This window comes from Ailuropoda melanoleuca, chromosome X (assembly GCF_002007445.2).
Source record: "Ailuropoda melanoleuca isolate Jingjing chromosome X, ASM200744v2, whole genome shotgun sequence".
Classification (NCBI taxonomy): Eukaryota; Metazoa; Chordata; class Mammalia; order Carnivora; family Ursidae; genus Ailuropoda; species Ailuropoda melanoleuca.
Window position 1 is genome coordinate 111,617,250 of NC_048238.1, and position 14,594 is coordinate 111,631,843.

The 14,594-nt window shown below is 56.3% G+C and overlaps 1 protein-coding gene across 1 annotated transcript in view; it reads left to right on the forward strand.

Annotated features, from left to right (window-relative positions):
* Positions 1–5,437: 5,437 nt before the first annotated feature.
* Positions 5,438–14,594, forward strand: part of PLXNA3 (plexin A3) — a 14,401-nt gene continuing 5,244 nt past the window's right edge. The window contains exons 1-20 of the mRNA XM_034649273.1: positions 5,438–5,688; positions 7,292–7,915; positions 8,244–8,783; positions 9,216–9,398; positions 10,344–10,472; positions 10,543–10,643; positions 10,880–11,003; positions 11,078–11,234; positions 11,313–11,412; positions 11,588–11,702; positions 11,866–12,066; positions 12,207–12,303; positions 12,453–12,643; positions 12,724–12,869; positions 12,941–13,061; positions 13,161–13,297; positions 13,408–13,578; positions 13,885–13,978; positions 14,093–14,332; positions 14,409–14,572. Coding sequence (XP_034505164.1) covers positions 7,319–7,915; positions 8,244–8,783; positions 9,216–9,398; positions 10,344–10,472; positions 10,543–10,643; positions 10,880–11,003; positions 11,078–11,234; positions 11,313–11,412; positions 11,588–11,702; positions 11,866–12,066; positions 12,207–12,303; positions 12,453–12,643; positions 12,724–12,869; positions 12,941–13,061; positions 13,161–13,297; positions 13,408–13,578; positions 13,885–13,978; positions 14,093–14,332; positions 14,409–14,572 — 3,608 coding nt within the window. The 5' untranslated portion in view covers positions 5,438–5,688; positions 7,292–7,318. The remainder of the gene's footprint in view (positions 5,689–7,291; positions 7,916–8,243; positions 8,784–9,215; positions 9,399–10,343; positions 10,473–10,542; positions 10,644–10,879; positions 11,004–11,077; positions 11,235–11,312; positions 11,413–11,587; positions 11,703–11,865; positions 12,067–12,206; positions 12,304–12,452; positions 12,644–12,723; positions 12,870–12,940; positions 13,062–13,160; positions 13,298–13,407; positions 13,579–13,884; positions 13,979–14,092; positions 14,333–14,408; positions 14,573–14,594) is intronic.

Consider the following 14,594-nt stretch of genomic DNA (forward strand, 5'->3'; position numbering starts at 1 on the left):
GGAGTCTGCTTCTCCCTCTGCCTTTCCCACTGCTCATGCTTGCTCTTTCCCTCTCTCTCTCTCTCTCTCTCTCTCAAGTAAATAAATATTTAAAAAAAAGAATGGCAAAAGCATATGAGAAGGTGTTCACCATCGTCATGGGGACAGAGACCACGTCAGTAGCCATGTAGGGATGGGTGGCGGGCCACTGGCTGTAGAGGGAACTCGGAGGGGCCTCTGGGCTGATGGGAACTGTCTATATCTTGACCCAAGAGTGGTTACACAGAGGTATACATTTGTTAAAACTCATTGAACCGTACAGTTAAAATGTGGTCATTTTATTTTCTGAAAATTATACCCCAGTAAAGCTTATTTCAAAGGGAAAAAAGAAAACAGAGGCAATTATTGAAATTGGTTACCTACAGGAGGGAGGGAGAGAAGCAGGTGGCAGGGGTGCAGGAGAGAGTGTAGTTTTGACTTCTGGACACATGTTGCTATTTTATATACTAAACGAATAAGAACAGGATGGGGGGAAGCTAAAATTGAATACAAACAGAAATGATCCCAAGAGTATTTCAAATGAATAACATGACCATATTAAAGGGAAATGTAAAAAAAGTCTATCCAAGCAAATTTGAATACAACATTCTTATGTTACACCTTCAGTCTTAAGACAGAAGACACCAAACAACAAAATCCAACTCAACCCCACTTAGTAGGTTTATTTGTCCAGGGGGTAAGGGTGCAGCTATTCCGAAAGTGCTGTCGACGTACTGGGGGGTCAAGCAAATGAGTCAACATATTGATGATGTTGGGAGCTAGGTCTCTGTCTCCCACTAATGGAGAAGGGAGATCCGAATATAGATTGGGGAAAGGCTAAGAACTTTTATTGTGGAATTGGAATGAGAAGTATTAGTATGTCCTCCGGATTTATATATATGTATATATATGTGTGTATATATATGTAGATACAAGAATGTATACACACATATATAAACATAAGCATAAATAGAAATATATACATATATATAGAGAGAAACAGACAGACAGACATCCTAGCTCTGCCCACTGAAAGTGCCTAAGAGCATGACACCCCAGTGGCAATGAGCACACCTCACTACCATATCTTGGTTTCTAAATGTTTTTCTCCTTAAAGGAGCCAGGGCTCATTGGAAGAATGGCTGATTCCAGGATTAGGGTGAGGAAAGGACAAGAAGCCTAAAGTACTTAAAGAATGATGGGACCATGTCAGAAGGGCACTGGAGCCAGCTAGAAGAAGGCACCAAAGCTGACACAATTTGAGCATCCAAATGAATGATTAACAATAATGGATTATAATCCAGTGAATAAAATCAAGATCCACGAGTCCATACTGCTGATGAATACATAGATAAACCGAGGAGCTCTTTCTGAGGGCAGAATGTTAACAATAAATGTAGGAGGGATCATGGAGGAAGAAAATCACTCTTGCAGCCTTCAGAGTAACCAGTGATGCAGACAAGAATTATCAGTGATTAGGTGACATTTTGCTGAGGAGCAGAATATTCCCCTAGTTTCAAACTATCTTCCTACAAACGACTTCTTTTTCCAAAGTGAGCTCTACACCCCACGTGGGGCTCGAACTCATGACCCCAAGACCAAGAGCTGCATGCTCTACCAATTGAGCCAGCCAGGTACCCCCTACAAACTACTTTTTTTTTTATTACAGAGGGAAAAACAGTAACTGTCCACTTGAGAAGCTGGCAGTCTACCCCCTTAACCAAGTTCTCAAAGTGAACACTACACTGAAGGGACAAAGCAAAGAGGCATGGAGAGGGCCCAACCTTACAGGGGAGAGAGCACGGTTCTCCTCACAACAGCACACAGCCTGAATTTCATCATGAGAAAACATCAGACAAACCCAAACTGAAGGACCTTCTACCAAATACCTGGCCTGCGCTCCTCAAAGATGTCCATGTCTTGAAAGGCCAGGGAAAGCAGAGGAATGTTCCAGATTAAAGGGGACTAAAGAGAAGTGACGACTAAATGCAAAGTGGGAACCTAGACTGGGTCCTGGATCAGAAAAAAACATTGATGTTTTGTGTAGTTACATTGTAATTTTATTATGGTTATGGAATACAGAGGGGCAAGCTGTATGCAACTTACTTTGATGTACTTTGATTATTTTTATGTAAAGTGTTGCATATAGTGTATATATATATATATATATATATATATATATATGCACATGTAGGAGAGAGGTGGGGGAGGGCAGGAGCAAATGAGCGAGAAAAGCAAATGGGGTAAAATATGAACCCTGGGCAAATCTGGGTCAAGGGCACATGACAGCTCTCCAAACTGTTCGCACAACTTTTCTGTAAGTCTGAAATAATTCCAAATGATAAAATTAAAAGGAAAGCCACCAATCCCAAACAACATTTGACTGAAGGGTCTAGCCATGACAGGCAACAAAAGAAAATAAAAGGCATCCAGATCGGAAAGGAAGAAGTAAAACTATATTTTCAGATGACATCATCTCATATCGGCAAAATCACAAGAAATCCCCTAAAAACCTATTAGAGGTAACAAACGAGTTCAGCAAAGTTGCAGGACAAAAGATCATGACAAAAATCAAGTGTATTTCTATATCCTAGCAATAAGCAATCCAAACTGAAATTAAGAACATAATTCCATTTACGAATAGGATCAGGAAGAATAAAACACTTCAGAATAAATTTAACAAAAGAAGTACAAGGCTTGTACAATGAAAACTACAAAATATGATTGAAAGAAATTAAAGAAGACCTAAATAAACAGAAAAACATCTGTTCAGTCAGGGTTCTTCAGAGAAACATAGCAGGACACACACACAGAGGATCTATTTTGAGGAATTAGCTCATGTAATTGTGGGGGCTGGCAATTTGGCAAGTCCAAAATTTTCAGGGCAGGCAAGCAGGCTGGAGACTCAGGCAGGATTTCTGTTACAGTCTTGAGGCAGAATTTCTACTTCTCCAGGAAACCTAAATTTTTGCTTTTTAGGCCTTCAATTGAGTGAATGAGACCCACACAAATTACGAGGGCATTCTTTACTTAAGTCAATCAATTGTAGATGTTGACCACATATACAAAATACCTTCACAGCAACGCCTAGATGAGTGTTTGATTAAATAACTAGGGACTACAGCTTAGCCAAGTTGAAATCAATAAACATCTAAAATTAATCAACATCCCATGTTCATGGATGGAAACACTTAATCTTATTGAGATGGCAACACTCCCCAAATTGATCTGCAGATTCAATTTCATCCCTATTGAACTCCCACTGGATTTTATTGATTGACTGATTGATTGATTGCAGAAACTGACAAGCTTATCCTAAAATTCCTATGGAAGTGTAAGGGACACTGAATAGCCGAAACACTCTTGGAAAAGAACAAATGCAGAGGGTTAACAGTTCCCAGTTTCAAAACTTACTACAGAACTACAGTGATCAAGACAGTGTGATAACAGCATAAAAACAGACATATAGATTAACAGAACAGAATTGAAAGAGTCCAGAAATAAGCCCATGTATCTATTGTCAACTGATTTTTTATGAGGGGGCCAAGACCGTTCAACGGGGAAAGAATAGCCTCTTCAACAAATGGCATAGCAGCCACACGCAAAAGAATGAAGTTGGACCGCAACCTCACATTATATGCAAAAAGTAACCCAAAATGGACCATACACCTAAATTTTTAAAAAAGATTTTATTTATTTGACAGAGAGAGAGAGCACAAGCAGGAGAAGCTGCAGGCAAAGGGAGAAGACCCCAAGATCATGACCTGAGCCAAAGGCAGATGCTTAAGAGACTGAGGCACCCAGGTGCCCCCAGAGACCTAAATTTAAGAGTGAAAACTGTAAAACTCTCAGAACAAAGCATAGGGGTAAATCTTTGTGACCTTTGATTAAACAACAGTTCCTTAGATATGACAACAAAGCACGAGCAACAAATGAAGGATAAATTAGATGTCACCAAGTTTCCAAATTTTAAAACCTTTTGTGCATCTAAGGACACTATCAAAAAAGTGAAAAGAGAAACCACAGAATGAGAGAAAATATTTGCAAATCATAAGGGATTAATATCCAGGATATATAAGGAACTCCTACAAGTTGACAGGAACAAAGCAAGCACCCAACTAAAAAATGGGCACAGAACTTGAATAGATGTTTCAGATTGCTTTGTATATACAGAAGATCTACAAATGGCCAACAAACTCATGAAAAGATGCTCAACATCATTAGTCATCAGGGAAATGCAAATCAAAATGAGATATTTTGCACCCACTAGGATGACTAGAAACAAAAAAATCAGATAAGGGTAACCAGAATGTGGAGAAATTAGAACCCACATACACTGCTGATGGGAATGTAAACATGGTGCAGCTACTCTGGAAAGATCTTTGGCCATTTTTCTCAAAATGTTAAAAATAGAGTTATTGTGTGACCTAGAAATCCCATTCCTAGGTGGAAGGGAAATAAAAATGTGTTCACATAAAGATTTGTACACAAATGTTTCCAACAGCATTATTCACAAATGCCAAAAGATAGGAACAACCCAGATGCCCACCAAGTGATGAATGGATAAGTAAAATGTGATATATCCATGTAATGGAATATTATTTCGGTCTAAAAAGAAAGGAATTCCTGAGCCATGCTACAACATGGCTGGGGGAGGGGGACGGGGGGGTGACTGTTTAGGAGTATGGGGGTTTCCTTTGGGGGGTGATGAAGTGTCCTGGAATTTGATAGTGCAGATGGTTGCACAACTTTGTGAATATACTACAAGTCATTAAATGAGTGACTTATATGATAGGTGCATTCTATCTCAATAAAGCTGTTTAAAAAGAAAAGGGAAAAGCAAGCAGGGGAATGAAACCCCCAGATTCAGGGCCGCGGTGGTCGGCTGGGTGAGGGGCCAGGTGTAAACGGCTGACAGCCTCCAGTCCTTCTGCTGGGCACTTGCCTGGTAGTAGCCACGGGCCCTCGGGGTTATGGACCTCGACGGCGAGAGTGTCCCGAGCAAGGACCGCGCCTCCTCCGCTGGTGCGCGCCTGACGGGTCGACCCAGGGGCTGAGGCGCACTGGCAGCAGGTGCCCTAGGACGCGCTTCTAGGCGCTCGGGCGGGGCGGGGTCTGTGCGCGCCGGCGCAGCTGAGCGCCGGGCCCGAGGGGGTGTGGCGCGGGCGCGCGCGGGTCCCAGGGTTGCCGGAGGCGGCGGGCGGGTAGGAGGGGGAGAGGCGCGTCCCGCGGACGCGGCCATTGTGCGAGGGGGGTCCGCTCGCTGGGCGGGAACCTAGGCGGCTCCTGGGGTCCCGGGCGGCGCGCTGGGGCTCCCCGCGGCCCCGTGGNNNNCGGGGGCTCGGGGGCGCGTCCACGTGGCTGGCAGGCAGCCACCCGGAGCCAGCGACGGCGGAGGGACCGGTAGGTAGGTGGCCTCCATAGCCCGCTGCCTGTGTGGAGCCAGCCGACTCGGCGGCCCGGGGCTCGGCCAGCTCGGGGATTGGGCTCGGCCTTGAGGGGGGTCGGGCCCTGCCTCCGTCTTGCATCTCGGGCGCCGGCCTGACTGGTCCTTCGTGCCCAGAGCCAGCAAAGACGGCCGGTCTGAGCCCAGCTCCCCTGCCCTATGGGGCCCCTTTGTGGCTGAGGAGCGGCCCCTGCAAGGACTGCTGCGGCGCCTCCATCCACTAGGTACTCGTGGGTCGGCCGAGGGGTGCCCCCGTGGGAGCAGGGCGAGCCAGGCCAGCAGCACGGTGGGGGGCACTGGAGAGCGGGGCGCTGGAGCCGCATCTCTGTGAGGGGCTGTCCCTTTCCTCGGGCTCTCTGCGGGCTGCGCTTAGCAGAGCGGCAGGGTGTGCCTGTGATGCTTGAGGCTTCTTCCACTTACAGGTGGAGGTTGGGGTGGGGACTGCACATCTTGCCTTTCCAGGTCTCCCTCCCAGCCTGTCTCCATCTCCATTCCTAGGCTTGTATTCCTGCAGGGTGTGGAGGAGGTTAGGGTGGGATGTGGCCCCCCCTTCTTTTCCGCCTCCCTTTCTTCTCTGGCTGTTGCATTAGGGGTCCAGGATGCAGACCTGACAAAAGAGCCCCAGAGAGATGATCAGTCTGAGCTGAAACTCTGCAGTTTCAAGCAGGGCCTGTTCCTTGTTCTAGCAAATGCATTTTCTCCTTTCTATCTTATATGCCTTCTTACTTTGGTTCCCTGCACCCCCCAAACTGGGTACCTTGTGTCCCCCTTGGGGCTTGGGCACAGAGAGGGTAGCACTGAGTCCTGCCCCATTGGCTACCACGACACTTCTCTGCTGTCTTTGCTGCCTGGAGCTGGCCGGGAAGCTGGGTGTGGCCTGGGGGCGAAGACCTGGCCAAGCTGGGCACTGTCCCCACGGCCCCCACCCCATCTCCCCAAGGCCTCGCTGTATTTGGGGACACTGCTTCCTTTCCACAGGGCTCCTTGTGCCCCTCTCCCTCTCCCCTTCCCCAGCTAACCTCTGGATTTGGAGGGAGAGCTGCACCGGGCTGCCTGGGCCATCTGTCTGGCTGAGCCTGAGCAGAGCCTGACTTATGTCTGTCTTGGCGCGTGGCTGTGGGGGCAGGCACGACTCGGCTTTGTGTTGCAGTGGGTAGGCCAGACAGCAGGCTTCTGGACAGCCAGCTGAGGGAGGCCCTCGGGGCGAGGAGGCAGCTGGGGCCAGGGCTGGGGATGTGATGGCGCTGGGTCCGTTCTCAGACCTTGATGCCTCAGATGTCTGACCTGGGTCTCCTGGTGGCAGTGCCACTCTGGAGTGGTGTCCCCCCTCCCCAACACACACACTTGTGATTGTTCACTCTCTGCCTTTCCCCTTCCTCCAACTTGGGCGTGGGGTGTCTCTGTGGCCTGGGGCTTGCCTACAGTGGCTCTTGTGTGTGGCTGGCCACCCTCAGCTCCGGGATCTGGTGTTTGGGGTCTCATTCTGGGAGGGCCTCCTGCCTTGCCTTTCCCAGCATCTGGTTCTGCTGCCCCCTTGGGTGTGGTCCAGTTGAGGGGAGGCCTCCTGGCTCCTTTCCAGCGCGGGGTGTGGGGATGATTGATGGCCCTCAAGCCTGCCTGTACTTGCTGTTCACTCATGCGCCCTGGTGGCGGCCCTTCTCTCCCAGCCACAGTCACCCTCCGGGACTGTGGTCTGGGGGCGGATGACCGGCCTCCACCCTCTGAGCATGGAGCTCAGCCCGCTGGGGGCCCTAGGCCAGGTGGGGCAGGAGGAAGGCCGGCAGCCTGGGCCAGAGCCTCTGATTTGCACTTGCTTTTTCCCCTCAGGCCTGTGCCCGGGTGAAGCTGCCGGCCATGCCTGCTGCCTGCCTCCTCCTGCTGGTCCTCCCTGCCATGGTGGGGGCTGTGGGCAGCAGCAGGCCCTTCCCTGCCTTCTTGGTGACAGACACTACGCTCACCCACCTGGCGGTGCACCGGGTGACTGGGGAGGTGTTTGTGGGTGCAGTGAACCGCGTCTTCAAGCTGGCCCCCAACCTGACTGAGCTGCGGGCCCACGTCACGGGGCCTGTTGAGGACAATGCTCGCTGTTACCCACCCCCCAGCATGCGAGTGTGCGCCCACCGCCTGGCACCTGTAGACAATGTGAACAAGCTGCTGCTCATAGACTATGCGGCCCGCCGCCTGGTGGCCTGTGGCAGCATCTGGCAGGGCATCTGTCAGTTCCTGCGCCTGGACGACCTCTTCAAGCTGGGTGAGCCCCACCACCGCAAGGAGCACTACCTGTCAGGGGCTCAGGAGCCTGACTCCATGGCCGGTGTCATCGTGGAGCAGGGGCAGGGGCCCAGCAAGCTGTTCGTGGGCACGGCTGTGGATGGCAAGTCCGAGTACTTCCCCACCCTCAGCTCCCGCAAGCTCATCAGCGACGAGGACAGTGCCGACATGTTCAGTCTGGTGGGTGAGCCCACTCGCCTGTTCACCTTCTCAGGCCAGCTGCCAGGCCCTCTTCCCCTGGTGTCTCTCCTCACCCCTCTCAAGAGCCAGTTCCCATTTCCCTCCTTGCCTTCACCCTGTCCTGATCCAAGAAGAGAAGAGCTGCTGAGGACAGGAGGACGGGCGAGGGCACAGGATGGGGCTGCTCACCCTGCCCTCTGTGGCCTTTCTGGCCTGGGCTCCTAGGACCATATGGGCAGGGTGGGAGCATGAGGGAAGCCCCCCGGGGGGGGGGCTGCAGTGGGGTTGTGGGGGCCTCGTCCCACGCTCCCCTCAACCTGCTCCCCAGGTGTACCAGGACGAGTTTGTGTCCTCGCAGATCAAGATCCCCTCAGACACGCTGTCCTTGTACCCCGCCTTTGACATCTACTACGTCTATGGTTTTGTGAGCGCCTCCTTCGTGTACTTCCTGACGCTGCAGCTGGACACTCAGCAGACGCTGCTGGACACGGCAGGCGAGAAATTTTTCACGTCCAAGATCGTGCGCATGTGTGCCGGGGACTCGGAGTTCTACTCGTATGTGGAGTTCCCCATCGGCTGCTCCTGGCGAGGCGTGGAATACCGCTTGGTGCAGAGTGCCCACCTGGCCAAGCCTGGCCTGCTGCTGGCTCAGGCCCTGGGTGTGCCGCCTGACGAGGACGTCCTCTTCACCGTCTTCTCTCAGGGCCAGAAGAACCGGGCCAGCCCGCCCCGGCAGACCATCCTCTGTCTCTTTACCCTCAGCACCATCAATGCCCACATCCGACGCCGCATCCAGTCCTGCTACCGTGGGGAAGGCACGCTGGCCCTGCCCTGGCTGCTGAACAAGGAGCTGCCCTGCATTAACACCGTGAGCTCTCGCCAGGGGGCTGTGCGGTCTCTCGCGGGCTGCCTGGGGCCTTGGCGGTGGCCCCCTGGCTAGGGAGCTCCCTGCCTCTGCTACTCCTGCCCTCTCACTGTGCATGGGTGCTGTCTGTGTGGGCTACACTTTCTCCTCCTGCGCCCGTCCTAGCTGTCTGCTCTGGGCTCCGTCTCCGGGCAGCCCCATCTTGTAGGCCTTGGAGCTGTGCCTGCGGCCACCTGCTTGCCTCACCCACCTTTCCCTACTCCTGCCTCCTCTTCCTCCTCGGCCCCTGACTTCCTGTGGGGTCCCAGGGCCAACAGTTGGTCTTGGCTGGTGGGGAGCCAGTTCCAGATCCTGCTTGCTTCCAGAATATGGGGTCTTGTGGCCTCTGTCCAGCTGGTGCCCCCAAGCTCACTCGCACCCCTCCTGTTTCACCAGCCCATGCAGATAAATGGAAACTTCTGCGGGCTGGTGTTGAACCAGCCACTGGGGGGCCTGCATGTGATTGAGGGACTGCCTCTGCTGGCTGACAGCAGTGACGGCATGGCCAGTGTGGCTGCCTACACCTACCGCCAGCACTCCGTGGTCTTCATCGGCACTCGCTCTGGTAGTCTGAAGAAGGTAGGGTGCAGACTGGGGGCAAGAACATACACTCTGAAGTCCCAGACAGGGCATTGCCCGTGGGGGAAGGCAGACTTCCCAGGCCGGGTCCCAGGAACCTGCTCACATTTCATGCTCACCAACACTAGTGCCCACTGTGGCCTGAATGGCTGGCTCACGGCCCCAGACCCGTCTCAGGACCTCCCCGCTGGGAGAGCAGGGCCCTGGCTGAGCCGTCATTGCCAACTACTTTGCTGAATGAATGAGGCAGAAATGTGGGTCTAACCCCCCATGCCCTCTTGTCCCCTCATGGGCACTAGGGCTGCTTCCATTCTGGAATGGGGTGGTGGGACAGGGGGAGATGGACTCTGGGAGCTCCAGTGTGCTCCGAAGGGATGGGAGGCAGAATGACTGCCATGTACTCATCCGGCCCACTGAGCAAGTACAGAGCTGCCCCCAGGAGGTCTGGGAACAGTAGATGGGGGGAGGTTTGTAAAGAGAATCTGGAGTTCTTGGGGGCCTGCTCTGCTCCCCTCCTGGGCCCTCATTTGTTTCTGTAACAGCTTTGGGGAGGCATCATTCCCAAACCACACCCTGCTGTCCCTCTAAGGTGTACCTCTCAGTAAGTTTGCAGAGCTGTGTAAGCATCACCATTCTTTTGTTCCAGAATGGTGTCATCCCCCCAAAATGCCCTCCTCCTGGAGCTCTCACCCCTCTCCCCCTGGCCTAGGCAACATGAATCTCTCCGTCTCTAGTTCTTGGAGGCCTTTTTGACTGGCTGAGTCATCCCCAGTGGCCTCCAGGGATGGCCTTTGAACCCTCTTTCCCCTGCCTGTGGGGCCCTGGTGGGAGGGGGGGCACGTTGAGTGCTGACCCCTGCCAGGCCCTGGCTTCAGCTTGATAAGAGGATGTCCTGGGTGTGTGTGGCGTGGCCGTGGCATCAGGTTGGCTTGTCTCGTGGCCCAGGTCCGGGTTGATGGCTCCCAGTACGCCCACCTCTACGAGACAGTGCCTGTGGTGGATGGCAGCCCCATACTCCGAGACCTGCTCTTCAGCCCTGACCACCGTCACATCTACCTCCTGAGTGAGAAGCAGGTGGGCCCGCGGCGGGCGGTGGCGGGCGGCAGGGTCAGGGCAGGGCGGGTACTGATGCAGCTGTCCCCAGGTGAGCCAGCTCCCGGTGGAGACCTGCGAGCAGTACGTGAGCTGCGCCGCCTGCCTTGGCTCGGGGGACCCGCACTGTGGTTGGTGTGTGCTGCAGCACAGGTGAGGGCCTGCTGTGGGCTGCCCACGTGCCTGTCTCTCCCCGTCGTGCCCTTGTGGCCGCGTCCTCCCCCTTCTATTTCATGCCACTCACGAGCAGAACCTGCATCCCCACTGACGCTGTGACCTGGCACTGTGGGCTGGGCCACCCGGCCGCCTTCCCTGCAGACAGCCACGACGCCCCTGGCCAGGGCCCTGTGGGGCAGCTGTGTAACAGGCTCTGGCCTGACCCCATGCAGATGCTGTCGTGAAGGGTCCTGTCCGGGCGCCTCGGCCCCACACGGCTTTGCTGAGGAGCTGAGCAAGTGTGTCCAGGTGCGGGTCCGGCCCAACAACGTTTCGGTGACATCGCCTGGGGTGCAGGTGAGTGGCGTGGTGGCTGCGGGGGCGGGGGCGAGGCGGGGCACCTTCTGCTCTGACCGCTCTGCCTCCCCCAGCTGACTGTGGCCATGCGCAACGTGCCAGACCTCAGCGCTGGTGTGAGCTGTGCCTTTGAGGAGGTGACGGAGAGCGAGGCTGTCCTGCTGCCCTCCGGGGAGCTGCACTGCCCTTCGCCCTCGCTGCAGGAGCTCCGGGCTCTCACCCGGGGGCATGGTCAGTGGGCTCGGGCTCTCCGGGCTGGGGGACTCCCCGTCCCAGGCTTGCTCACGACCACCCCTGGGCTCGCTGCAGGGGCCACCCGTACCGTGCGGCTGCAGCTGCTCTCCAGGGAGACCGGCGTGAAGTTCGCCGGGGTTGACTTCGTCTTCTACAACTGCAGTGCGCTCCAGTCGTGAGTCTGGGCCTTTCTGACCTCTGTCCCCACATGTCTTCATCCCTTGCTGTGTTGTGGGGGCCTCAGGTGGGCCTTCGCACCCCCTTCCTTCTGTTTCCCGCATGGCCTGTAGGAGAGTGGTAAGAGAGCAGGCCCGGTCTTCCCTGTTACTTCTGAAGCCTCTCCCCACCAGGTGCATGTCCTGCGTTGGCAGCCCTTACCCCTGCCACTGGTGTAAGTACCGCCACGTGTGTACCAGCCGCCCCCACGAGTGCTCCTTCCAGGAGGGCAGGGTCCACAGCCCTGAGGTGAGGCGGGTGCGGTGCACGAGGGGGCTGGGCTCCCTGTGGGCTGGCCTCTGGCTTTTCTGCCTTTGATCTCATGGGTTTCTTGGAGCCTCTTCAATTCGGGGCCAGCCCAGCTGGACTGCGGCCGCCGTGGGTGTGTGGCTGATGGGCGTTCTCCCCTCAGGGTTGCCCCGAGATCCTGCCCAGCGGGGACCTCTTGATCCCAGTCGGTGTCATGCAGCCTCTCACGCTGCGGGCCAAGAACCTGCCGCAGCCGCAGTCGGGCCAGAAGAACTACGAGTGCGTGGTCCGGGTGCAGGGGCGCCAGCAGCGGGTGCCCGCCGTCCGCTTCAACAGCAGCAGCGTGCAGTGCCAGAACGCCTCGGTGCGGCGCCCCCGGGGCCCGGGCTGTGCGGGGCCGGGCGTGCTGCTGCTCTGCGTCCAGCTCTCTGGCCTCTTGCTGGGGATTCCTGAGCTGGGCGTCGGCACACCTTTTCTGGGCTCACATGGGTCCTTCTCCCCCAGTACTCCTATGAAGGCGATGAGTACGGTGACACTGAGCTGGACTTCTCTGTGGTCTGGGATGGAGATTTCCCCATAGACAAACCTGCCACCTTCCGAGGTGAGGGGTGGGATGGGGCTGATGAACTCACCTCCGGGGGCACAGCTGCCATGAGCTGGGGCCAGGTCCGGCAGGGGGGACCCTTCCTTGGGGTCCTCCGTGCCCCCGGCTCCCTGCAGCTGCCCCCCAGCAGTGCGTTCTGCCTGCAGTTCTCCTGTATAAATGCTGGGCACAGCGGCCTAGCTGCGGCCTCTGCCTCAAGGCTGACCCTCGCTTCAACTGCGGCTGGTGCGTCTCGGAGCACAGGTGTCAGCTGCGGGCCCACTGCCCGGCCCCCAAGACCAACTGGATGCACCCGAGCCAGAAGGGCACCCGCTGCAGCCATCCCCGCATTGCCCAGGTCAGCCTCCCCTGTCTCCTTCTGTGTGCCGGGCACCCGCAAGTCTGGGCTCACTTGTCGCCTCTCCTCCTGCTCTGCAGATCCACCCACTCATGGGACCCAAGGAGGGAGGCACCCGGGTCACCATCGTGGGTGAGAACCTGGGCCTCAGCTACCGAGAGGTGGGCCTGCGGGTCGCGGGCGTGCGCTGCAACTCCATCCCCTCTGAGTATATCAGCGCCGAGAGGTGAGTGCGGCTGTGTGGGTGCCCGGGCCCTGGGTCCTCTGCCACTGGCCCTGACCCTCTCGGACCCCTAGGATTGTGTGTGAGATGGAGGAGTCGCTGGTGCCCAGCCCGCCGCCAGGGCCCGCGGAGCTCTGTGTGGGCGACTGTTCCGCTGACTTCCGCACGCAGTCTGAGCAGCTCTACAGCTTCGTGGTGCGTGGGCTGCCTGCCCTTTCCCCTCCCATCCGTTCTGAGGGCTGCCCCCCACCCCGGGCAGCCTCTTCCCTCCCCTCAGGTCTGCCTCTCCCACAGACGCCAGTATTTGACCGTGTGAGTCCCAGTCGGGGCCCAGCGTCTGGGGGCACAAGACTCACCATCTCGGGGAGCTCTCTGGATGCCGGCAGCAAGGTCACCGTGACCGTGAGAGATGGCGAGTGCCAGTTTGTGAGGTGGGCAGGGCCCTGCCAGCCTCAGCCTGGGCACTGGGTAGGGGGCCACGAGGGCAGGGTGGGTCATGGCCCTGGGCGGCCTGCCCTAAGCGCCCCGCTTGCCAATGTAGGAGAGATGCCGAAGCAATCGTGTGTATCTCACCTGTGTCCACCCTGGGCCCCAGCCAGGCCCCGATCACCCTGGCCATCGACCGTGCCAACATCTCCAGTCCCGGAGTCCTCTACACCTATACCCAGGACCCCACTGTCACTCGCCTTGAGCCCACCTGGAGCATAATCAAGTAAGACCCTAGGAAAAACGGGGAGCCTGGCCAGCATTGATGAGGGTCGGGGACTCTGTCCCTGAGCTCCCATCCGGGGGCCTTGCCTGGTGACTGGAGCCTTGGGCATCAAGTTACACACCCTGAGAGCCTGAGCCCTCATTGCCAGAGGGGGCAGGGTCCTCCCACCAACACAGCCCCTGGCATTCACCCAGTGCCCCAGGTGGAGGAGGCCCTGGGCTCCCTACCAGCCTTGATAACTCTCCAGGGCCAGGCTGAGGGCAGTGGGGGGAGGGAGCCTGAGGCCCCTCCCCTCACTGCCCCCAGCGGAAGCACTGCCATCACTGTGAGTGGGACCCACCTACTGACAGTCCAGGAGCCCCGGGTCCGGGCCAAGTACCGAGGCATCGAGACCACCAACGTGAGTGCCAGCCGCTGTGGCCCTGCCCCTTCCCAGCTGCCCCGATCCTGCCCCTGCCCCGCCCCTGCCCCCTGTGGCCTCACGTGTCAGGTTGCCCTCCCATTGTCCCCACAGACGTGCCAGGTGATCAACGACACTGCCATGCTATGTAAGGCCCCCGGCATCTTCCTGGGACGGCCCCAGCCTCAGGCCCAGGGTGAACACCCCGACGAGTTTGGCTTTTTGCTGGATCACGTACAGACAGCCCGCTCCCTCAACCGGTCCTCCTTTACTTACTACCCTGACCCCAGCTTTGAGCCACTTGGGCCCGCTGGTGTCTTGGATGTCAAACCTGGCTCCCACGTAGTATTGAAGGTACGAGTGGGGTACAGGGACCAGGATAGGTAGGGAGGTGGGGAACCCTGGCTGTGACTGTGTCCTCCACCCACAGGGCAAGAATCTGATCCCCGCAGCGGCTGGCAGCTCCCGCCTCAACTACACAGTGCTGATCGGGGGCCAGCCGTGCGCTCTCACTGTCTCCGATACGCAGCTCCTGTGTGACTCGCCTAGCCAGACCGGCCGGCAGCCTGTCATGGTGGGTAGGGGGTGGGGGGGCTGCCGGGGGCACGGCGGGTGG